Source organism: Phalacrocorax carbo, chromosome 3 (genome assembly GCF_963921805.1).
Source record: "Phalacrocorax carbo chromosome 3, bPhaCar2.1, whole genome shotgun sequence".
Classification (NCBI taxonomy): Eukaryota; Metazoa; Chordata; class Aves; order Suliformes; family Phalacrocoracidae; genus Phalacrocorax; species Phalacrocorax carbo.
Genome location: NC_087515.1, coordinates 10,268,881 through 10,295,362, shown reverse-complemented (window position 1 = coordinate 10,295,362; position 26,482 = coordinate 10,268,881). Strand labels below are relative to the sequence as shown.

Below are 26,482 nucleotides of genomic sequence, written 5' to 3'. Positions count from 1 at the left end.
CTGAAATTTTGTTTTGAAGGGAGTCCTTCTAAGTTTTCTATAGTATTGTTTTATTTTGATAGGAAACTGATGAAAGAATAAAAAATAGACTATGCTTAGATCTTCAAAAATGAAGTGACCGTGTTTTTTTCCCTATACTCATGAAATACCATTTTTTCCACTCTACCCCGAACCAAAACCAAAAGCAGACTTGAGTGTGAACTCAGCTGTCTAGCCCAGTCAGTGTGTAAGTATGCCATGGGGAGTTATCAATGGCATTTAACGCTGAAGGTCACTGCTAAGGATACGGTCCCTAGGTAGAACAGATCTGCAGTCCCAATTCAGCCTATAATGTCATATGATATACACAGTAGAAGGTCATACCTGTAACAGTTAGCATAATATGAAGTCAAAAAATGGCGTGTTGACAGCTGTACCTAGAAAGCTGTGTAGCATCTGCCCAGTTCAGACTAAATCTGTTGGTCCAAGAGTCCAATCCTGTTGGTTGGACTTGATGATCCTAGAGGTCTTTTCCAACCTTAATGATTCTATGATTCTGTGATCCTAAAACTTCATGACAGATTAATATTACACTTACCAGGCAATTGCTACCAGTATTACAGACTTCTAGGCAATGCCGGAAAAACTGGCCATTGCCAGCTTTTTATGCTCTATATGTGGTGAACCACTGAGGTTTAAAAATAAATAAGTAAAAAACCAGTTAGGCTTGCTTTTCTCCTTGAAGTGTTTTTTTGTTCTTCCCTCAGTATGTGGTTATAGTGTATATACTTAGTGTTGCACTACTGTTCAGTTAAATGGCGTCATAAATTATTACCACTAACTCTGTTGTTGTTGCTGAACTTCCTATTTTGACAATTTTTTTAGTCTAATTTAAAACTCCTCACATCTGTGTTTACTTTCTAGCTTAATAATACCTTATCTTCAGAGCATATAGTCTGATAAGCATGTGCAGTACAATAATGTTATATTGCTATTATTTGTAGCAATAATAAAGTATATTCTGACTAAATATTTTCACTTCTGCGGGATCATGATTGAAGTTAAAGTTGTACTAAGTTAGTCTTCAATTCTGTATAATGCTCAGTGACAGCTTAGTGCTACAGAAGATGGCTAAACCAGCCCCAGTGGCTCTCAGGCTTCTTAGGTCCAGCCCCTGGCAGCCTGGAGAGGGGGGATTCCCGGCACGTACTACTGGTAGAATTGCATAAAATGTCTGTGTGTACACAATATGAACCCCATGAATGCCCTACTTGTCTCCCTAGTCCTTAGGAGTTACTGGCCATTGCAGCGCAGGATGAGCCCCCTTCCCGCCATCCTTTCCCCCTCATTCCTGCCTGGCCCCTGCTCTCTGCACACCTGGTGGCATGAGGGGCCATACCCCTGCCCTTGGGACCTCGCTGTCACCCTTCCAGGCTCCTCCTCGCCCCGCAGCTATCCAGAGGGACGAGCGTGGGTGAGCTTCCCGGGGTACAAACGCCCACTGGGGCTGGGTTAGTTTCTCCCTCTCCCTTTGGCACAGGGCTCATTTTAATCCTCCCCAGTTAGGCTCACAGACAAGAGAGCATTGCCGTCTCTCTCCAAATTACTCCTTTGCCTAAATCTGGCTGAAAATGGGGGTTGTGTGGCTGTCTTCCATCTCCCACCTCCTGTGGGCTAGGTCTACGTCCTCAGGGAAGGAGGTTGGCCGGGTCCGAGGATCACTGCTCACCTGGCTGGTTTGGACAGCACAGGGGGATGAGCAGTGGGTTTTGTACGGCTACACTGTTTTAAAGAAAAATGAATACCAAACAAGTGAATGTTTAAAAACTGGAAAAATGGCTTTACCTAACGTTAGGCTAGATTAGATTAGCTTTTATAGTTGCCTGTCGGTTACTACCTGTGTACGTTTCTTGCAGATGGATTTGATCTCTCTGAAGATACGTTGTTCAGATGATTCATACCAGAAATGGAAAGTTGTGATGACTATATTTTTAAACTATCAAATCCAGTATTATAATTTCTTCCTTCCCTGCATTGATTATAAAGTTAAAGACTTCATTTTAAAGCAAGAAAATAAGAAAAATAAAATCACATAAAATACATTAAATTGTATTTTGCCAAACTTAAATTTACTTTAAAGTCTTTTCTCAAAACACGTGAATTATTTTTCATGTTTCTTTTGGTTTTTTTCATTTTCCAAAACTGTACTGTAACTTCCTCTTTTTGGAAGTGTTGACTTATATCTTAATTCAGACCTATTTCTTCTACTCTTTATTTCTCAGGATGAAGTGGCTCATACGCTTACAGAAAGCAGAGTATTGAAAAACACCAGACACCCTTTTTTAACAGTAAGTATTAGGAATTAGTTTTAAGTACATTACTGGTAATTTTCAACCTGATGGATATTACATTATGAGCATAATTTAAAAACAAATTTTGAAGTCTTTCTCATGGTGATCTGTAAACAAGCAGTAGCTGTCTGGTACTTATCCTATATCAGAATATGTATTTAAGAGTTCAGAAATAAAGTTTATAATAATTTTGTAAAGCTTAACTGCACTGAAAACAAATTTATTTGTAGAATGTAACTGTTTTGCAGTTTTTGTGATTTTTGTGTATGAGCAGTTTTTAAATAAAAGTTATCGCTTTCACAGTGTCAAGTAATTTTTACCTTCAAAATGTAATTAAGAATTCAATAAAATGTTACAAATAACTATTTGTCAATATAAGTACCCACTGAGCAACAAACCTCAAATCCCACTACATCAATGTCTTTGTCTTCATATGGTTAATATTTAATGGAAAATATTGAAAAGCACGTGAAAATCTTGAGAATCATGACAAATCATGATTAATAGTTTTAATGTTACAACTGACTTTCTTCTGTAGAAGTAATTCTGATTCCTTTCCTTTGAGAATATACTAGAAAATATTTTCATTGATTTAAAAAGATAATTAACATGTATTTTAAGATAGGGAAAAATTATTTTCTTTTTTTGTATTAAAATATCAAAGTAGAAGATTTCCTATTTATAAAATCATAAACAAACCCTTTAGAAAGCAGAGGATTGCATTTACATTGCTGGGCCAAAATATTCTTGGATACTCAGTAAGAGAAATGAGGTCCCCCAAAGTTCCTTGTATTAAAGTGTAAAGGTAAGTAGAAGTAGGTGTAATTCCAATCAAATCATATAATGATGTCACTGCAGTTTTATCTTCGTATCTTTCTGATATTATTAAACAAATATTTTAAGGAGACATGCAGTGTTTAAGTCACATGAGGCTGCTTATGATTTTATGTGTAGCTCTACTGCATTTTGTTACTTTTAGGCCAAGCCTGCATCTGTAGATATTCTTTGGTATTATTTTTCCAAGGAAAATTGAGCATTGATAAATCAAAAATTTTAATGGTGATAATAATGTTTGTTACAATTTTAAAATTATACATAAATATATTCATTTGGCACTGAGTGTTTTCAACATGGCATAGTATGTGGAACTACAGAGTCCTCTGGAAATGAAAGCAGGCTGGAGGTTGAGATCACTTTTAAGATTTTATCTGGGAGAAATTAAAAAGAATATGGTAATCTGTCTTCATGGACATTATGGAAGTGGACATCATAAAATATGATGAGTGAGAACAGCTGGTACCATGTACAGCAATAAGAAATGCAGTAGTAATTTGTGTATTTTAGTAACTATTTAGTATTCTGTTAAAATAAGCATGGTGTTTTCGTATCAATGTCCATGTGGCAGAGATGAGGGAAGACATGATGGTTTTTGTGTTAATTCATCTCAAGCTCCAGATAGGAAGTTACACTTTTAATTACTCTGAAAGTTCTCACCAAGTCAGAATTGTTTGCTTAAGAGGATAAAATAAAATTTTGTTACAGTTTAAGTGCAAGAAATTGGGTTAATACAAGCTGATAATTGGTTTGGTTTTGCTGTTTTCTTTGCAAGTCCTTGAAATATTCCTTCCAGACAAAGGATCGTTTGTGTTTTGTGATGGAGTATGTTAACGGAGGAGAGGTAAGTTTTTAAAAAAGATGTTCTGTGCTTGTAGTGATAATGCTGTCACTGGGTTACACTTCAAAGGATATAGTTTTTCTTGCCTTTTTTGCTTTCTAGTATTTTTGAAGTGTGGGGTTTTTTTAATTTTGAAAATTGATTTATTTAAAAAATATAGTTCCTAGTTTTAAAAATTAGACTGTTGTGTCTTGAAGGATAATTTAATGGTAGAGAAGTAATTACAAATAAATTGCTTGAGTTTTTTTTCTTCAAGCATACTATAGCATGTTCTGGCATGAAATAGTCGTGATCTAGTGCAAACACTCAAAAATAATGTTGACTGGTCTTGCTTTTGTCCTGATGTGAAATATGCACTCTCTTCTTTGCTATAGCCATTGCAAATACCTATGAGAAAAGAGTGGAGTGTTCATATTTTTCATTACTTCTATCCCCTTCATTTGCTGTGTACTTTGGAAGTTTCGACTTAAGTGCTAAACGTCTTGGTGTCATTAGCCTTTAAGCCGTTGCTGTCCTCCAGCTCTTTACTAAAGAATAGAATATCAAAAACTCTACCTGTCAAATGGAACTGAAGAGAATTGCAGTCTGAGGGCTTTTATCTACCTTTTCAGTGCTGTTTGCTGTTCAGACTGTATCTTGTTATGACAGGAACTAGGGGGTTTTCCTTACTTCGTGTACTATATGCTGTGTAATAATCTTAAAGGCCTAAGTGTGTAGTTTTTTTTATTATCTACACTAGCCATTTTTATTAGAAAACTGTTTCTTCATTCAGGTATTGTTGCAGCATGATACTGTGTTTTGCATTATCCTTTTGCTGTGTTCTCCTACAATAAAACTGTATTCAGCTATAATGCCTGAGCATGCCAGAGTGTCTGTCTTGCATTCGGTGCTCTGGCGATGTCTGGGCCCAGTCTGAGGCCCATTTGCATACTAAGTTTTTCATGGCTGTCCTCTACCAGCCATGGATAAGCATGGTGCTATAGGGTTCTCATATGGGAGGATGGCTTGCTTAACTCCTTGTGTATAAACCCAGTTCTGGACACCACAGATGTTGAGCCATTTGGCTAGTTGAACTAGGCACAAAAATATCCCTCAGCAGTAAAGGGATAACAGCCTTCTCTAGGACACTCAGCTGGCTTATTTGACATTGAACTTATGTCACCAATATTAAGTCAGTGCTATCTATGATGAGTTTAAAAGTGATGCATTATAAACTAGCTATTTCTTCTTCATTTTCTGTGTGTAAGACTGTACTTTGAAAGTATGTTTTTAACATAAGCCTATCACTTAGATACTCATCTTTCTGTCCTATTTGAATGCAGAGCAGAGCCCACAGAGAATGTTTCTGAGTCCTTTCTTATTATTGAGGATACTCTGACACCGTGTTTTGATCAAGCTTCTATCTTGCATTCCTCTGCATTGGGTGGTGCACCTTTGTGGCAGCTGCTGCAAACATCTTGCATCGTGGGTTTCTTGGAGGCAGCCTGCTTTTGCTTATTGGCATTTGAATGCAATGTACTTTGCCAGGAGTGGGCCGCTTTTTTCCAGGTGTGATACCCTTGTTTGCCAGTGTTGCTCATGTTCGTTGCTGATGGTTCCCTAATTCAGTGAAGTTAACTGTAAATTTTTGCCACAGTGGGAAATAATGGCCTTTCAGAGTAGGCAGTTTTCTTTGAAGAAGCTCTCTTGATTTGCTCATGTGCTTCTCTTTGACTAGAGATCAGGTATAGTAAGTTGGACAAATGGTCCTTTTAATTAGGAAAATCTTTAACCGTAGCAAGTTCTCCTGTGAATTTCACACTGTAGTGACTGTCTGCTAAGAAATACAAAGGACTTAATAACAAGGCTGTTTTTACAAATATTAACTTAGAACTGTTGAAAGTAAGTTGCATAAAGTTTAGCCAGCATTTTATCCATCTGTAAGCATATCACCTGTATGGTACACAGACTTTTTTCTTTGGCTGCTTCCCTTTACTGTTCTCTGTGTGTTCCAAGGAAGTTTCATTTCCTTACAATGGTTTCCTACTGTTGAAGGTGTTGAAAACTCATCTTTTAATTATATCCTTCCACTGGGAAACTGACTGTAGCAGTGCCATGTTACTTTTGATTCTTTCCAGAGCTGTACTACCTTCAGTATGTTCAGGTTTAAAATTCCTTTAGATTAAAGATTTCTTTTTAGTTAAACAGTTGTGCCCAAGTCAGTTGCTTGGGAGTTTTCATGGATTATGCCTTTCAGGAGCACATTTCCCAAACAGTCCTCTAAATGAAGGAATTCTTAAAATTTGTATCCATATTCTTGACTCTCATCCAGGTGAAAGCAAGAAAATGCCACCATTTAGGCTTCTGCCCTACTACAGTAACAAAAAGTGTAGTCAGTACTAGGAGTCTTCAGTTCCTTTTCCTATGATTAGGAAAAAAAACAGTCAAGGTCACTGAATTTCATTCAGGGGGAGAACTGGTGTTAAAATGATTCTAAACATGAATTTTCTGTACCTGTTAAAGATCTAGATCCATGTTGAATTTAGTATCCCGCAGAATAGTAGCAATTTATCTTTGCCTTGCCTTGCCTATGTAACTTCAAATTAGTTAGGCTCAGTTAATAAGGGACCATGCTATAATGAAAATGTAACTGCATCAGTTTTACTGGTCTATGTGTGTGCTTTCGTACAATTACAAAGTATTATCATATCGAATTCTCTTTTGGCTTCCTTTAAAAGCAAAAAACATATTCTAAATATATTAAAGCAAAATGTTAGAGGATTTTTTCAAGCAAATTATTCAGACAGAAATATTGGATACGTTTTCCTTATACTGACAACTACAGTTAATTTTCTGCTGCTTAAGGGCCCAATCTTGAAATCTTTGTTGTGGACTGAAAGCTTAATTTTTTTCTTTTTTTAGTGTTGCTGTTGGACTCTGTGGATGAAGTGTTTAGCAGTGTCTATTGATCATAAACTATGTTTCAGTATAGAGCTAGAAGGATACTTCTAACACTGTGATTACTTCTCAATACATTTGTTATACTGAGGGCATTATATTAAAGTAGCATTAAGAAATTGAAATTTGATTTTAGGGAAAAAAAAATTCACCTGGCTTAGTAGAGATGACCAAATTCCATTATCAAGACTTTGAAACAGCATATTTGGTGAGTGTGTGGTAAAAAAGTACATGCAGTATCACATGATAAGCTGTGTTCTTTACTTTGGTTCAAAATGTAGAATATTCATGTAAATATTTTTAAATAAGCAAAACTATCAGTACTTAGAGACAAACACAGGCCTACTTTAAAGAAAAGAAAACCCCTTAATTTTTGTATATTTTCTGCCGTCCTTGTCCTATCATTTTGGAAATAATGTGTAAGGCTGGATTGATGATTTTCCTGCTAGGATTGATTTGCTAACTCTTCCTTTTGTAACCCATATAGTTTTGAGTACTACGTGATTGGAGTATGTTAGTTGTACGTTACAGTGTTCCCTCAACTTCCAGGCTACACAGGATGGTATAAACTGTGGTATAAAACATGATATTCTAAGAGTGGCTCTTTATTGCTGGGGAATACTTCTGGAGTGCGTGTCTCCCATTTTTTATTTCTAGTACTTTGCTTTAAAGGTTGAAAAGCTTTAGGAATGAAATCTATTACGTACGTTACTGTGCAGAGTACACTGATTCAGCTGACTAATAAGTTGATTAACTACCTTGCTTTGCACTTTCAGGATAATTCCAAATTCTGTGCTTTGTAACAAACTTAATTGGTAATTATCTGTATAATAAAATTAGACTCTAAAATTTGTTCAGATGGTTTCTCCACACCAGAATTCTGAATCTCTGTTCCGCTTGGCGTTTTTTTTTTTTTTACACAGCTCTTACTTCAATTCATTAGGCAAGAGAGAACTAAATGGTTTGTTGTAATTGAACAAGTGCTATTACTGTCTAGAAAAAAAGACAGAGGATTTACAACCTACCTAATGAAAAAGAACTGAATATTGTTGTAAGCTTTGTCATTTTTATCTTGGTTGTGTCCTGTTTTGGTTTCCTAAACTCCAAGTAAATGAGAGAATGTTCCTTGGCCTAAAATTATGATAGTCCAGGATAAGGCTACTACATTTCTTTGGGAATAGAATGTGCCTAGAAGCAGTATAAAGTCTGAAACAATAAAAAAATAATTCAAAATTTCAATGCTGCTACTGCAAATGCTTTGCGGAAGGGTCAAATCGGCAGTCACATATAAAACGTGATTAACTGAAGAGCTGAGGAAACCCAATATACAACAGCAAGAGCCAGTCATAGAACTTTCAACATGCATAACACATCGCTAGCATTTGTAGAAATTTAACAAATTGATTGATATAAGGCTGTGTCTTTTATATATTTGATATGCTTGGATCTGCAGTTGAATATACTTTTATGTTTGATCTTTGGTTTTATTTGTTAAAAGTTTTCTATTAAAATTTTTTATTAGGAAAAAGCCCCATGGCAACATTGTTGTTCAGTTTTTAAATAAAGACATACCAGGAAATTTATGGCTCCAATCCTCACTGTAACTATATGGCACCCTCATGTATGCCATCAAAAACGTTATGTGCAAAATGGCTTTCTTTGTGCCAAAGCTATTTCTATTGCAATTGCAATGACTTTATAGCACATATTTAATAACTGTAAATCAATAAATAGTGCAAATATTGGAAGCTTTTTCTGTAACCTTCTATCGGATTTCTTCTTTTCCTTCTCTGACTTCATAAATCTAATATTCATGTTCTGACAATTGTAAATAGAGCCTGCTGGCACATTTATTCCAAAATAGTGAACCAACTAAATAATTAGCTGAAAAAAATGCTGTAATCTCACAGAATTAGATTTTTTCTCTTACAATTTTAAAATTTGCGTATCTTTAACATATATTTGAGTGTATGAATTCACTTTTAACATACATTTTTATATATAAATGTACGCTTTTCATTCAAAACTAACATGTATGGTTTGATGATAACTCTGTTATGTGCTACAATAATATGAAGAATGCTTATGAAGAGTGACTGTAAGTGTCATATATAATGTCAAAATAAACTGAGTTGGGAACTCATAGTCTCTTTGGCAAACAGAACTGTTGCTAGTTGTTTCTAGCTGGTCATTTTACTTTGAAGTTACTATTTTGAATCAATATCAAGAATATTTTGTTGGAAATAAACACTAAAGAAAATAAATTTTGTTATATTAACTTGTCAGGTTATCAACTCTCAGATTCAAATTGGAACACTTTTTTTTACAGAAACTAATACCTCTGTTGCTGACAGCTGTCCTGAGGTTTTAGAACTTTCTAAGACCTTTCTGCTCAGCTACTGGATTAGCCTCTTTCATACAGAAAAATGCAATAGTTCTTTTGCATAGATATGAATGTAGGGCTAACTGGAGGTTATATTATAAATTTTTGGAGTGTGGTATTTATACACATTAAAATGTGTTCTGAAAGTTGGCCTTTACTTTGAATTACTTTGAGTCCATCAAAACAAATAAAACTCTTAAAAATGAGTGACGTTAACTCATGAAAGAGACCACAAAACAGACATAAATGCATAAATTACATAATTTTCATATTTTGCTTTATTTGGCTGAAGATCTGCTTAGCGGTGTTTGTTTCCTATTTAAATCTTGCAAAAAAATTGTGTGGAAAAGACACCCACAAACTGAGAAATGTATTTATTCTTTTCCCAGTTTTATAATATGTGAAGCACTTCATGAAGGCAGACTTAGATGCTTAGTCTGTATGGGTCTTGTGTTTGCGTTGGCAATTAAGCAGTCGTCAGTACAGAAAGCAGGTTACTACTGGGATGGCTGATGTCACCACCAGGGATTGGTGCTTAAACAGGGAAACGAGCAGCAGGAGCAATTGAAATACCTACAAAATAATGATCCTCCTTGTCATGAAGGTATTCCATTTTTATACAGGGTGTCTTGAGAATTCAAAACAAAGTTGAAAGGGGAATGCAGGTACAACGAACAAAAATGAAATATTGTCTTTAAATCATATTATAGTTTCTGTGAAGTCTCTGCTTCTACAAATACATGTTGCCAAAAGGCTCAGTTTAGCGGGAAGTGTGTTTAGGTTAAGAAGTAAGAAACAGTTTTTTTGAATTACAACTGTCAGGAAAGAAGTTGACTCCTAGTTGTTTATAGGATTGACTTTTTAATTACATTTTGAAAAGTCCACACACTGAAAATAGCTGCAGTAATTCTTACACTGCTCTGCGTTGTGTGAGCAGTGCAGATTTCCTACAGGTAGGATGTGGTAGTGACAGATAAGCACATTACTGGGTGTTTGGTTGGTTTTGGTTTGTTTTTTTTTTTTGTACCTACCCTGCCATTTTGGAATTCTCATCTACTTGATATTTTTAGCCGTGAAAATAAACCCCCCACATTGTTATGGACTTATCCATATTTAATTAGTAAATGGTCACATTTTCTGTATTTCTGTTTTGTTGATTGCTAGCTCTTGCGGTAAGCCCAAAAACACTGTAACTTGAAGGAGTAAGGCAGGCAGCCCCTTTGGTCTTAAGCAGAATACACACACATACTTGCTAATCTTTGCTTGAGGGCTTTGCCAAGATTTCTTAACTCAGTAAATAAAACTAGCCATTTTAGAGAGCATTTGCATTAAATAGCCGAATTCCGCTGTTTTAGGTGGTGTTGCAGGTCCTGAGGATGATGTTTTATCCAAGATGCTGACAACCTTACAGAACTTCATCTTACACTTTTTCATTGCAGCTGAAGTTACTGGCCATACATAATGACTGGTATTCTTCACTGAAAGACTTCTGTTCAAAAAGCGTCTGCAAAGTGCTGTTAATTATAAAGTATTAAAGAACACACACCCCCACAGCCCCCCCCCCCCCCCCCCCCCGATGTTTACGTTGCAGCAAAGAAATACACAAACTGCATAGATTTGTTGTTATAAGCCCTAAGCAGTTGTTGGTTTGCTTTTTCTAGTGACTGTGGTGTTGCTAGCAGTACAAATGTGCTTTTTCTGTAAAATGCCGGTTCAGTTGTTCAGCTGAAGTCTACTGAAGAACTAGACTTTTTTCACTTCAAAGGAAAGTTACTAAATTACTGAAAAAGTTAAGGTGGAACCAGAATCTGGGTATTTTAGTGATATTTCTCAGCGGCTTAAAATAAAAACCCAAGGAAGTGGTGGAGGGAGAAGTACAGAATGATGCTGCTGCATACTTTTTTTTTTTCCCTCTGGTAACTGAAGGTTAAATGAGTAGCAAGCAGAATGCCTTAAACAAGATTGGTATATTGATTAAAACGCTGATTTAACAGCTCGCTTTCTCCCTTTGGAAACCTGGAAAAGATAAGCCAGCTGCTGTCTAAGAGTGCTGAGTGTCCACTGAGAGTACACTATCTATCATCACAATATGGTGATGAGAGGTGTTTTATGTTTGTGTTAATTTCCCCCACTAAATCAGTAATTATTACAATCCTGTCCCTGCTGTTTACCCTGCAGCTGTTTTTCCATTTGTCGAGAGAGCGGGTGTTCTCAGAGGACCGCACACGCTTCTATGGTGCAGAAATTGTCTCTGCCCTGGACTATCTGCATTCTGGGAAGATTGTGTACCGTGATCTCAAGGTAAAAAAGGAAAAAAAAAAAGTAATCAAATTTTTGTTTTTGCAGAGACTATTGGGACAAACACAAAGTAATTATGAAGTTGCACTATTCAGAGTTAATGGGCAAAAAAATTCTGTGTTCAGTTTCAAGTTCTGTGTGCGCTGTTTGATACGGTAATCTATAGATGAATACATTACTTTAACATGATTAAAAAAAGAAAGAGCGTACCTTATTAATAGCACTTGGAGGAGATTTAAACTTCTGATCCTTTCCCCCTGCCCCTGCCATTACTTATAGCTTAACTTGAATTTCAACACAAATCTCAAATATAATTCTCAATGACCCAAAGAAGGGAAATGGAGACCTGGGGCAATGTGACTGCATTCTGTTTGTCTCACCAAAGAGTTATGTTCTTGTATGTTTTGAAAACATTTAAAACAATTCTGAATACTTCAATAGGAAAATAATTTCAGCCTTAATTTAAAAATTATTTTGTCTTTCGTATCTTGGGAACGATCCATAATACTGGAATGTAGTTTGTCTTGGATTTGCCTGCATATGCGGTTGTGTATCCTCTGTTGCCTGAAGCTCCAGGAACTCTGTGACACAGTATGACCATATTCTATGGAAAATAACCTCTGCTTTCCACAGGAACATTTTCTAACTTATGTGGGAGGAACCTCTAAATTCCATGATGAGATTATTTTATTTCTGTGACAAGCCTTTAATTTCTTGTACAGGAAGTTGTGCTTTCCCATTATACATGTACACTAGTAGAGTTCATTCATGGACTCCTTTGTACAGGAACCGAGGAGAAGGCGGCAATGGTAGGCAAGTTCTGCGCAGGCAGGCAGATGGAAGACAAAAATACTGGGTTACCTGTAGCAGAATCTGTTGTAATAACATGAAATGCTGTGATACCTTGGAAAAATATGGAATTGTCTGATCAAGGAATGATAGGTCATAATTTTTCATTTAAATTCTAAATAATAAGGAAAAAGGAATTTTATGCCATTAATCGTCTATTGCTGGTGTCATCTACTTTGCATCTTCTTTGTATGACACTGTTAGACTCAACAGAAAATATATACCTTTGAATTGTATTTCAGGATTTCTGCAAGATTGGGAAGACAGGCCTATGGTTGTCCTTCATTGGTGTTTTCCTACACACCTTATAATTAGAAAAAAACCCCCCTTTTTCTGTTGAGAAAAGTTTTTCAGAAGTATGTTTTAATTGGTTTTAGTTCTACCTGTATTTGAAGTATTGCTAACAAAAATCTTTTGGGAAAGTGATGTTAGCCATACTTTTGAGGTAGTCCACAGTAAATATTGCAGTAGCCTTTATTCCTGTTCTTTAAATACTTCATAACAGGCTATATTCTGTTTTCACATTTCAAAGCAAGAATCATGTATTTAAAAAGCAGTGTAAAGCATGCAGAGGTACACATGCACAATTCAAGAACAGTGTCCTTTGCAAGTATACACGGAGGAATTTACCTCAGGTTTGTTTTTATCAGTAGCCTCTCTACACCCCTACTTTTGTCTGTTATTGAAGAGGTTGTGGAAGATGCAGATAGTTTAAGGATTTACGGATATATACTGTTTCACAACAGTATAGTACGTAAAGTACATCTTGATAAATGCAAAGGAAACCTATAAAGTCTTACAAAATGATAGCCATTATTGTAACCTTGAGTTACTTGATTATATCTTGAGAATATTTAGAAAATTATTTTGCTTTTGTTCTATGGAAGATGCACCAAACTTGTAATAGTTCGGAATGAAAGGTCATGCAGTGATTGACCAGGGATTTACTGTTGTAAACTGTATTAAATAATTATTTAAATTGTATAACAGTAAACGCTGTTAAATACTGTGATATAATAGATGCTGTAATTATTTAAAATTACAAGCAAAATACATTCCGTTGCAAGTAACAATTGTCTTTTTTACAAAATCAAACTGTCCTATTAAGAAATACTAAGGGACCGCTTTTTTTTCCCAACACACAGTTAGAAAATCTAATGTTGGATAAAGATGGACACATAAAGATTACAGATTTTGGACTTTGCAAAGAAGGAATTACAGACGCAGCAACTATGAAAACATTCTGTGGTACTCCAGAATACCTGGCACCCGAGGTATGATTTAGAATATATTCTTGTAATGCAGTATAAAATGTTTATTTTTCATTTAATTTTAGACTGTGATGTTTGTATGCTGAAAACTATTCATTGTAGTAAAGAACTGATAGTCTGCCTGATTAATACTATGCAGTTGGTATTCAGAATTATATGTGCTACTATTCTTTGTGGTGATGGTATATGTATATTGATGCTGTGCTTCTTAGTGTTCAAAAAGGCCTCTAATGTGCATTTTCCTTCTCATGTTTGCATTCCTCTGTTAAAGTTTTTATCTTCCAATGATTTCTTCAAAAATAATCTTCCATCTGTCTGTCACTTGGAACATATGATCCTGCTTAACTGAGCTGTATAACTGGTGTTTATAGCCTCAGTGGAGGCGAGGGGGAACAGGAAGGTACTGAGTTTGCTGGGTTTTATCCGAACTCCCCAGCTGCAGGGAGAGGGAGGTGAAATTTTAGATATTTCTGCTAAAAACAGTTGAGCGTATCAACCTCAGAACTGGTGGAGGTGGGCACCAAAACTTTGCTTTCCTAGTATGTAAGCAGAAGTGGCATCCCAGAGTATGGAATCTTTACCATTAGCTAGCACTCGGAATGCCAAACGTCACACTTCTCGAGGACTGATAAAAAGATGGACGTGAGGATGTTGCTTTTGTTCCCTTTGCAGCTCTGGTTTGGCCACTTAAACTGTTTTGGAAGCTCAGCTCACCCAAATGATCTGCTCCAGTATTAGTGCTGACAGCTCTGCCACTGATGCCTGCTGAAAAAAAAGCAAGGGAAGCACTCCCAAAAACTGTGGTTTTGTCCTGTCTAGCTTCAGTCAACAGTACTGACTGGGGTGCGCTGAAATGTCATTCTGCCTCTCCTGTGGGGTTGCCAAATGCAACTCCTGTATTGACACGAAAGACAGCATTTTTTTTTTTTACTTCATGCCAAGATTCTGTGGATACTTAATTGGCCTTTATTTCCATTCTTGTCAGCATTCAAGATTGCTAATAGACATAGTACACAACTGATGCTGATAAAACTTTCTAGTCCACCTAAAGGGCTGTACAAGACCCTTCAGTCCTACCATTTGTTTTAAGAAGGATTCTTTAAAGGATTCCCCACCTCTTGCTCCAACTCAGCACCACCAGAAAGCCTCTATTACATATCGTCTTTGAAGAAGAACGTGCCATAGTTTGAAGGGAGGGTGTGAGGAAGCATAGCTCTTTACCCTCTTATATTCAGGAGTATTGAATCCTGAGCAGCACCGACAAACCCTGGAGCCTATTTCAACAAGCAAGTTTAGATTGACTTTCACTTTTTATGTCAAGGAGTAAAGATAAGCAATAAACATGACAAAGGATGTCAAGGAAACTGGGACACATCACCTTCTGGATACTGCTGGCTGGAAATGAAGGTTTTAGGATGGTCAGGTTTGCAGGTTTGAGAGTCTTAATCTCTTGAAGGATATTTGAAGTCTCCTCCCATTTGTACTCAGGGAAGAAATTGAAACTGCTCTTCATTGGTTATAAGTTCATATGGTATGTAAAGTTAATGAAACCATTTTGGATCATAGCAAGGTCTTTGATACATTATTTTTGTCCAACTATAAAGGAAATATCAGTATTCTTAGGAGCCACTAACTTTATCTTCATCCATCTGGTTCCATCTTCCTTGATTCTTTCAGCTGTGAAGAGAAATCTGAGCAGTTGTGCTCTCGCACTGCAGGTTTGAAGTACCTAAATAATATTGGTTGGTGAAGTGTGTTCATTTCAGCTGTTCAGTGAGTCACCAGCTGCTCTAGCTATGAAGACAAACTCACTGATACCTGGTCTTTGCAGAATCCCATCCCGTAGATTCCAAGACTAGGATGCAGATTGTCGCTATCCTGTTTGGCAATTTCTGACATCTTTGTGTTCAGTGCAGGGACTCTCAGCAGTTATCTACATTTAAGGATTCCAGAACTGTTCTTAGCCTGCTTTGAATCTTTTATGGTTACTTAGAGGATGTTGCAGATCTGCCTGTTTGGCTTGGTACAGTGGCCACTTTCCTTCTGTTCCACACCCAGAATCTGTTCTAGCACAAAGAACACCACAAGGGATGATACTGTCATCACTGGCATAGACTACAGGTGCCATTGCCAGCTCTCTTACCCCTTCATTGTCTTCTTGTCATCAGTCTTGAAAACATTCTCAAACAGTGCAAATACCCCATTGCGTTGCTTTCATCTGCTTCTCAATCTCTCACTTTTGGAAACATGTTAGCTCTCTTCCATCAAACTTGGCAAGGGGTCGTTCTGGGTTTTAGACACCACAAGTTACTTGATCCAGTTTGCCTTTCTGTTCGCTAGCAGTCCCACTCCTCCACCTCCCATTATGAGTATTTTTGGAGACCCACCCTGTATGAATATGTCTTGAAGGAAATGGACTCATGATAGAACTCATTCCCTTTTACCTCAGAGATAAAGGGTTTAGAGCAAACCACCTAGACAGGTTACTGATATGGCACAAGAAGACTCAACACCTTTATCCACACATTTTTATTTGAAAGGGTGAAGTTAGTAGTATATGGACAGCACTGCAAAATATAAACTTTCCCTTTGTACTCTTTGTTCTTCAGTAGTGCTTATTGGTGCATTGGCTGGATGGTTGCTCACCTGAGACAACTGTATCTATTTTTATACCTGGGACAGCTGACTGATAAAGGGACCGTCAAGAGACCGGGTCCTCTAGTCTATTCACGTGCACGTGTCAGAGAATGAATGTGCAAAATTCACTTGTTGCCATTCAGGCTACAGACATCGTTACCAGATGCCAAAAACTTACTACCTTTTGACAAATTGCAGATCATGAGAACTTAATGTTACAGCTGGACTTTAATCCTGTTACCATGGTGAATTCCTGGTTGCTTGTCCCAAGACAAATGGCAGCATATACTTATATTTTGCCTGGTTGTGGTAAGTATAAAGGCAGATGCCTTTTAGCCTTTATTTAGAAGCAAGATATTCTCCAGTTATGTGGAGAAATCCATTCAGCATCTGTCCTTTTAATAATACTCTTGCATCCTCCTCTTTCATCTAGGTCACTTGTGATGGGTGCATCCTTTCTGCAGGCCTTTTGGTTCAGTTTCCCATGTATTGGTTGGCTGGTGGTAGAGGGCACTAGGACAGTGTACTCTGTAACACGCAGGGGTAGCCTGAGGTTGCTTTCCAGAAGCCAGAGAGCAGCTGATCCAGGAACCTTGCACTGGCGGGAATCTGTACCTAGCCTGAGAACTGACTTAGTATTTTCTTTGGTATTAATTCAGCATTGTGGATTCAGTTCCAAACAAGAACTTGAGCTTGGTTCTCCAAATGCTTTTTGGACCATTGTTTGAGGCATAGAGTCCTGCTCGCTATTCCATCTTTTTGCAAAACCTGGATTGCAGTTGCTTCCAACAGGAAAACGGAAGTAGCTAAGCCAGGGTAAGGTGGGTTTCCTCCTTGCATGGCGTTCTCTCAGGTGAAGGTGTCCTTTAGGATCCATACAAAATTATTTCCCAAGGTGATTTCAGAATTACTCTTAATCAGAAAATAAGCATACCTGTTGCTGCGTTTTTTCCCAAAAACCTTTTGTTTCTGAGATCGAAGTAGCCCTTCCCACCCCCTGTTGAAAAGGGTCTTTCATCTCACATTGATAGGGCCTGACCTTTCATATAGGACCTGAGACTGACTGTGCTGATGTCTCGCAGACCCAGAACAATGCCCCTGTCCATGCGGAGATCAAATGGATGGTGGGCCATAGGAAAAAAATGTAATGAGATTGCCAGGTTGGAGCCCGTTTTCGTCTTTGGAGCTAGAATTACTTTTCTGAACCATCGCTGGTTTATCATTCGCGGCACCGACCTGGAAGTTTATGGGTACCGTCGCCAAGCACTGTGCTGTTACAGGGGTGTGCAGGGCTTCCAGCTAGGTGGTCCACGGGTACGTTCCCTTCCTGTTGTCCTCTCCTAGTCCTTCCCTGTTCTCAAACACCAGTATTCTACAGTTTAAAGAAAAGTAAAATAGCAGTGGCTGTGCTTGTCTTACATAGTTATGTGCCAAGCATAAAAGATGGTAGGATATGTGTACATCCTCTAGAAAGAAAATAGTTGCCACTGTCAAATAGCAGGCTTGTATATGTTTACAGTACATATGTACATTTTGGTCACAATTATTGAAGAATGAGTAAGTAGCTTTTTATTTGTGAAATTATAGTCTTTTGAGAATAATTTCGTTATCTGATAAATAGTGAAATTCCTTTATCATCTGCAGTAGAATTAATGCAAGCGTCTGGGAGTTTTTTTGTGTGTAAGTGTAGTGGTAATACTTAATATTTCCCTCTGCTCTAAGAATCTGTGGAATTCCCCATTTGAAAGGAATAAAATATTTTATAATTTCTCATTCCTTAGTATTTTTTCAGGAAGAAGAGACTGTTTCTTAGGAGTCTGTTTCCATTGTTATTCTTCAAAGTAAGCTGTCACATTAGAGATCAGTGTGGTATCAGAGAATAAACATAGATCCAATGGGAAAAAGATAAGTTGTGATCCCATTTAGGAAACACAGATGTATTCTTGAATTTTTTCAGAAAAAAACTCACAAAATGTTTCTTCTGCAGTTCTGTAGTGGCAGAGGCGGGATAGGACCATATGTCTTTTCCAGACAGTATCACTTGCTTAATAAAGAAAGAATAAAACTGAGAAAGTACTCGTACTTGTAAATATACCTGTGAGACATTTAAAAGCATTTTGGATTTTGATAGTTTTCAGTTGATCGTCAAGGATCAAAGACCTTCTAATAAAGATACAGACCTCTACAGATTTTATTTAATAGAACATTCAGGAAATGAAGCTATTTGGGCAGAGAAATAAAACTTCTTGCAGCTCTGATCATTTATAAGGGTAATTTCTTCTATGAGATTGCAGTTTCTGGCTCTACATTTCAGTTCAAGTTCTTAGGACTAAGGGCACAGTCTTAGTTATAGTAGGGCAGTCACTGTGGTACTAAGTTTCTGCGTCATGGGAGGTACAAGTGTAAATACCAGAAATTACTTTTGAAGCTTTTAATCTTTCTAATAACAGGAGAGAAGATGTTTTGGCTATGAACAAGTCTGTAAGGGACTTCATCATGATCATTCAAATAACTTTTAATAGATGTAGATGATCAATGATATTTAGGTGTATTCTAATAACAAGGAAAATGGTAGGACCTCGTTAAGTTTTATTAGCATAAAAGTACAGACTAGGTGGATGAATGCATTCCTTTAAGAACAGTAGTCTTATAAAAATATAGCAAGACCATTTCAATATAGTTTATGCAGTTACTATCACTTAAAGGTATGTGACAATAAGTAAGACCAGAGTAGATTCATAGCCTTTGTCCATAGGCGTGAGAAGTTCTGCATGTCTTATAACTTATTTTATAATTAGACCAGTGGAGACGAAGGAAATACTAAGATCAGTTGCACTGTGCTTGTTCAGCTGGTATTTTTTTTGCGATCTTTCTTTTAGAAAGGGGAGTGAGCGAGATCATATGTAATAAATTATTTCCCTGAGTTTTATCTCAGAGAAATGAAAGGTAAAAACTCTTTTATCAAGAAGGAACTGCTGTCTTTCCTCACTGTTCACTTAGTTTCTTTCTTACAGCTTTTCTTTTGGGGAAGGATATGGCTTTGTTGTAGGGGTGACCCAAAATCTAGAGCTTGGCCATCAAAGTTCAGTAGCTGAATTTCAGCAAGGGGAAACACGGTACCCTGTCCTGCAGGCATAGTTAGAGCAACTAAAAACGCTTTTCCCATATTTACAGGAACTGAAGTGAAATTTTCTAAGAATGTTGTGGTATATGCAGATTATAAAATGTTGTGGAAGAGGCAGAAAAAGCATTTTGTCACTGGTGCAGCTATACATTTATGTCATTCTTTTAACGCTTGCTTGTATTAGATCAGGATATTTGCCAAAGGCAGTCTGGTAAATTTTTGGGCTGAGACTATGATGATCTGCCACATACCAACCCGTCTGGTATGAGTTGAAACTAAGTGATACGTAGGCAGAGCGGGAACCACTGAAATGCGCCTAGACAGGCTAGCATGAAAATTGATGTTTTCAGTTTTTGCAGGCATCGTAGCAAAGCAGTGTTTTGAACAGGCATTTTAATGCAGATAGAAGTTGCAGTGTGAATTTTTCAGAAGAGCTCCTTCAGGTGTGGGGAAAGGCATGAAGGTGCTTATTTTCAGAGAACCTCATGAAAGTAGCCAACATCATGGATAAACTGAGGCAGGCCAGTTGAGAGAGGTTAGCTAGGGTAAGGATGTAAAAAGATCAGCATGTTACACTATGGAGAAAATGAAGTTGCATGGGTAATACAGCCACGGCCTTTTTCTTCTTTTCTATTCTTGTGTGCATTTATTTTGTTTTGGTTTTTTTTGTTCTTTTCAATGGGGGACAGAAAAAGATTTGAGTGAAATAAGGAGAATAGCAAGGAACCTTAGTAGGAAGTTAAAAGGAATTAATGAATCTAATGATCTCACAGATACATTGATAGGCCAGAAAACACAGCTTAGAGATGAGAAGGTTTTTCTTACGGGGAAAAATGTGGTTGTAGCAGGAAAGAGAGTTTGGACTGAAGACATTTATGTTATTTTGTTAATTTTCTCTTGATAGAAACTAATAGAATGTTTTGCAGAGAGGCGTAAAAGGCAGGAGAAATTGATGAGCAATGTAAAATGAAGAGGAGCTCGCTGGAGAGTTGTTTAGTTAGGAGCATAGATTAACTGAAGGACAGGGTAATTTGTCGTGGCTTATGCAGTTTCCTTTTTATCTCCTTTTCCTTTAGATTTAATTTGAATTTAAAGATAATTGAGGCACCGGAAGATGGAGGCTTTCTGAAATTCTATGCAACTTTTATATGAATAATAGCTATGTGCCATTATTTTCCACCTCTAGAACTACTGGATAGAAAAGGTAAATAGGGGAAAAGGGAATTTGTGGAAAATGGCACAAATTAAGGGAAAACGGCTGTTAAGATGTTGCTAGATGGCACCTGCATTCACAAGGCTTTAGGACCAGTATGAACTTCTAAGAGTTGGAAAAATACTGAAAAGACGGACAGTGGAAAAGAAACTTTATGGTAGGCTCAGTCTTCCATCATGCTCTAGAGAGCAAGTTCCCACTCGTATTTGGTTATCTCTGGTGAGCATTAATGAAGATTGATTGTCAGTGGCTATTTGGGTTTATTTAGGGGAAGGGTAGTTCCTGTTGTTACTGAGCTTCCTTTTATTTTCTTCGCTTGCATTAATTCTCTCTTTTAGAGAAAATATAATGAGACACTCCACCAAATTGTCTGTGTTGATATAAATATATTGGTAGTCTGGTTCATGGTGGTTTTGCTAAAGACCTGAGAGGCCTGTAGTGGTGCTCTAACAAGACAGAAAGAATTTAATATTTTAAATTCTCTTAGAGTGAGGTTAGTGGATTTTTGGAAGGACAGGGGTAAGTTTGTTTCTCTAGCTTTAGACCTGTTTTGTTCTTTTCACTTTAAAACTGTATTAAGGAGAGCATTTGCAAGCAGAAGTGCTGTGCTGAAACATGATAGAGTTCTGGAAATAGAAACCTCCACCATTCAGGTTTTGTGCCTTGGTGGCAATTTCCAGTTACTTTGTACCAGAAGCAGTATCTGCTGCACTGTTAGGGAATTGCATTGCATTTCTGTGCATTTCTAGCCTTGGCTTAGTGTCTTTGCTTCTCCAGCATTTCCATGAGATTTCATACACCCTTGTAATTGTGAGAGTCCTTTATTCCTTGTCCTGTGGTAGCTGAGAGAGAAGGCACAGGCTGTGACTGTCCAGAAGTAGGCTGCTTGTAGCATCTTATCCTGTGCCTCAGGCAACATTGTGCAGACAGACTCAGTCAAGATGGATGTGTGAACTCGTGTGGATGTATTTCTGGGTTTTGTTCCTCTCTTTGAATATAATCTTTTTAGTGCTGAGCTAATTATGTAGTCTCAGTTTTACTGTTGAGTTAGAGTACCTGATCAACTTTCCAACTGTAAAACAGTTTGAAAATCAAATGTAGCTTACATGCAAGACCCAACAAAATTAGAAGTGTTAAGTACGTTTTGGCAGTTCACTTTTATTATGCCCAGTCCTCAAATGTACCAGCAGACAATCATCTGAATGTTAGTTATTTTTCACATGCTTATGTGATCACACAAAAAGTACATGCTAAAAAGAAGCAGATGGTGACAGATGGGGAAGGTTGAATAAGGTGGTTTTGGAAACCTAGAAAAATGCACTTCTGTAATAGTGTAAAAATAAAAATTCTTTGATCGCCAAGTTAGAATGAACAAAATAGAGTGCCCCCCCCCCCCCCAAAAAAAAAAAAAAAGACAAAACCCAACAAAAAAAACCCCACCACCCAAAAAAACTTTACTGACAAAAAGGAATAGAACCTATGAGTGTTCAATGTATATTTAGGAAGGTGTGCTATATAGTGTTGTTTATCTAAGGATAGAACATTAGTTTTTATAAGCCAGAGACTTGGAAAGGTGGTAGTTGTATTCTTTCTTCCTTTTAAAATTATGCATTCAAATCAGTTTCATTCTGCGCTCCAAGAATGCTGTCAAAAGGGCCATTCTTCAATGTCACATATTGGTAGTGTTGCAGGTTGTGATAATGTTTTTCTTCTGATGTCACAAGAAAGACTTTTACCATCCTACTACAACAGTAAATAAATCATGTGTGTAATGGGGATACCTGTACAGCTAGAGCTAATCTGTAGCAGGCAGCATTATCTCTTTGTCATATAGGCAAGTGTAAAGCTAAATAAGTAAAGAAGGTATAATCAACAAAAAAATACTGTCTTTTGTGTGTGGACTACCACATCCAAGGACCTCCTCTACTATGAAGATTGAAGATTTGCTTATTCATTTGCATTAGTTTAATGGAGTCTTAACTTCTGTATCTGTTGCGTTATATAAACAGAAAAAGACTCCTTGTTAAAAATTTCCAATGATGAAATGTATTTTATTTCGTAAAATAGAATGTATCTAACCTGATTAATACTTAATTGCTAAGTCTTCTACCAACACTGATGCCATAATTATTTTTTCTTTTTATATTTGAGTAGGTGTTTGTCTTAACCTATAGTATGAGACATTCCTGCTTCCTGGTGAGGCAGAATGCCTTGCTTTTGATTATTGGCTTTTGCTTAAAGCCAAAAAGCCCCAACTTCAGATAACTTGCACTCATTTTGCTGAAAGTATAGTTAGTTTGCTCAGTACCCAAACACTGTAGTTATGTTGTTGTGCTTTGCTTAACTAATTTTCTGTTGGCTTCAAAAGGGTAGTTCAAGTTTATTTACTTTCTGTTTACCTAGATGCTTTGTGCATAATCTGATTCTTTGCAGAGGCACAATAGAATTTATTTTACCTGTGGAAATGTGGTTTAGTGTTGGCATGTGCTCTTGAACAGCTGTCTGTTGTATATTTGGCCACATTTTATTTCTGGGTGAGGACCAGTGGAGGGTGTGAGGAGGAATAGCATCTATGCCTGAAAATATTTTCCCTTCTGATTTATGGGAGATTCACAATATGTATTTTTCTCTTTACACTAGAATTCTAAGTACCAAATTATTTTTTTTACCTCAAAAGGAAATGAAAATGCAAAACTTGTTTTATCTTGAAATGCTAGCAACTCATGAAAATTCAAATGTGGTCTTTTTAATGTTTTGTTGTCACTTACTGTATTTTAGTGTACCACATTGTGTCATCTTATGCTCCTAAGTCATCACAAATGCTAGTGATTTGAATTTGGGCGTTTTTGTCAGCTTGGCATTGCCAGCGGGGCCCTGAGATGAACATGATGGAATGTGGACAAGGCAGGGTATCCAGAGCAGAACATCATTTACTGGCAATAACTAGTATCAAGATCAAAAGATGGGGAGTATTTACATGGGGGTATGAAAGCATTGCTCAGTTACACATACAGAAGAGTTGCTGCAACAACAGATAAATTAGCACAAGAGTTAGACTTCCTCCTGAAGCCAGATAACCAATGATGTAACAACAATTTGAATTTTCATGCAATCTGGTTAATCTCACCAGACACAAAAACTAATTGTCCACATGCAGTATCAGACTTCTCAAGGGGAAAGATGTAACAAATATGCAAAAATAATAAAACAAACAAAAGACTAGAAAACAGATGAGCTCCGCACTGCCCATAAATAAACTGTTGTATTCAAACCAGAACTTAAAAGGAGAGAGAAATTTTCTAATAAAACCCACATTTTTTGTAAAACTAAGTATGACATTTCTTACAAAGGCTGTCTCAATAACATGCTTGAAGCTTTTTTCATTAATTTTCATTTAATCAATGCAAACATTATTTCCATCTCAGCAAAAGCCTTTAGTTTTACCAAAGGCAATGAAGCATAAACGAAAGCTGAACAAATGCTGTTTCACATCAGTAAAAATTCAAAATAATTTCAGGAAGAATTAGCAACCAGCAAGACAAATCCCAGTATTTTCATTATTTATTACTTCTTACACATCTTGCGTCTTATGGCAGTGTGTGTTATGTAGAGTACTGCTAGTGCAGTGATAATTAATACAGATATAAACAGGTCTGCAGTTTTTCTCCCAATGGTAGAGTTGTTAGAGTTACGAGAGATAAGTGCCATCTTTCTGTAGATTGAAATCATCTTTTGCTTTTACTTGCTGCCTTCGATGAAAGGTATCTGTTAATTCTAGAACAGAGTTATTGTAGTGGTCTGGTGGTTTCGTGGTTTTTTTTTTTTCTTTTTTTTCTTTTTTTTTTCTTTTTTTTTTCCCCCTTTTTTTTTTTTTTTTTGATTGCCAGGGTTGCCATTGACTTCTTACAGTCCTTTGTTAGAATACTTTTTTTCATGTGCAATAGCTTACCTTTTTTTTTTTTTTTTTAAATTAGCTTTTAAATTCTGCTGAAGTCAGAGTCCCTTGTAGGAAGTTAAACGCATTAATTAGTATTGCATGCTCTTTACTTTAGGAGGCTTTGCTTAATTCACATTTATACCAGAATGTATCATTTCTGATGCAGCACAAGGTGTGCCAGCAAATAAAAACAATTTTAGTTTGCTTTTTTTTTTAAGGCTACATAACAAAGAGCTAGATAAGATGAGGGAAAACTCTAGTATAAAAATGTATTAGGAAGATAGTCTGCACTAGAACCAGAAGTAAAACAGCAGGGCAAGCCAGGAAGAAAATGGAGAAAAATTACCAGCAAAAATTAGAGCAGTAACAGAAAACTTTCTGCCTTGACTGAATTCTCAGGTATCCATTGTCCCAGGGTATCTATAAACTTGATGTTTTGTCTTTTCACCTCTGTACAATAAAAGCAATGAGCACTCATTCGAGTTGTTTTTACTATTGGCGCAGCAATACTTTAAGTGTTCATACCAAGATACAGTTATAGTAACTAGATTTCTATAATACTTGGCAAACGTGCCTTTCCGCAGGAAGGACTTTAATACATTTGGATAGAAGTCTGCTTCTATAAAGAAATGTGTATTACCTTTGTTCACTGGTGTTGGATTATAAACTTTCTCGTTGTAGTTGTGACAACAATAGATAGAAAGTTCTAGGAAATACACATTTTAACTTTTGTTGAATAATACGTGGGTGAATATTTGTTTAGCGGACCAACACTGTAGCAATAAAAATGTGTGAAGGGTTACCAGGAATGCTTAAGGAACATACACTCCACCTGAACTGCAAGGTTAATTGAAAACAGTTTTTTCCCCTTGAATTAACAGTACATTGGTACATCCAAGTTCTCAGTTTTCTTTCACAACATAGGTGTGCAGACAGTTTGTTTAGATGTTTAAATATTTTCCCATCTGTTCTGTCAAAATTATTGATTGAGCAACAAGCTATTTGTAATGTCCTACCAGAAAGTCTATATCTAATGTATTAAGAGAAACCATAACTAGGTCAACAATGTAATTGCTTTTCCAATGAGTTGCCTTGGTTATCTAGCACAAAGTACGAAACCAATATTTTGATATTGTTCTTTTAAATATAAAACTCAATGCTGACAACCCTTTGTGGAAGATTAACAATGAATTGTATGAAGCCTTTCATGCTCAAGGTTATTGCTAAATTTGCCTGTGTTTTCAGAGTCCAGGAGTTTACAGCAACTAACTACCATTTAGAGATCTGTGGGAAATACATTTCTTCTTTGTGTGAATTTCTGCTGTATAACCAAAATCTCTTCCAGAGGCTGCCCATCAGGGATGTTTTGTTACAAAAAAGATAATAAAAAAAAAATAAAATAATAAAAAAAAGAGCCGTAAAAACAGAATTAGAGGGATTTTTCTACATTCAGCTCAGTTTTTGTCTGAGGCAGTCACACCTTGTTCAGTATTCTCTGGTTAGTGGAGTATCAGAGAATCCTAGTTTCACTGAAGGCAAGGAGAAATACATGATTGACTTAAGATAGTCACAGACTCCACTTTTTATACTGCGCTAACCTCCTAAATAATCTTGTTTTCACAGAATCTTGTAAAAGCATTGCATGTGTTTGTATCGACTACTCTTTGGCTGACTCATTTAATTGCCTGCTTCCTAAGTCTCTGTCCTAAGCCCTTGTAAATAAGAGTTCGCAGATGTGTCTCAAGCTGCTGCCTCCCAAAAAACTTTCAGCTCTACTGAAGAAATAGAGATGGTAAAAGGTATCTTTTCACTGGTTTTCACCATAAAA

At 36.7% G+C, this 26,482-nt stretch overlaps 1 protein-coding gene across 3 annotated transcripts in view; it reads left to right on the top strand.

The window, feature by feature from the left end:
• The window catches only part of AKT3 (AKT serine/threonine kinase 3), a 160,597-nt gene that overhangs the window by 104,089 nt on the left and 30,026 nt on the right, over positions 1–26,482 (top strand). For all 3 annotated transcript variants that reach the window (XM_064445803.1, XM_064445802.1, XM_064445805.1), the window contains exons 7-10: positions 2,262–2,327; positions 3,940–4,008; positions 11,504–11,626; positions 13,618–13,746. In XM_064445803.1, the coding sequence (XP_064301873.1) occupies positions 2,262–2,327; positions 3,940–4,008; positions 11,504–11,626; positions 13,618–13,746 (387 nt within the window). The remainder of the gene's footprint in view (positions 1–2,261; positions 2,328–3,939; positions 4,009–11,503; positions 11,627–13,617; positions 13,747–26,482) is intronic.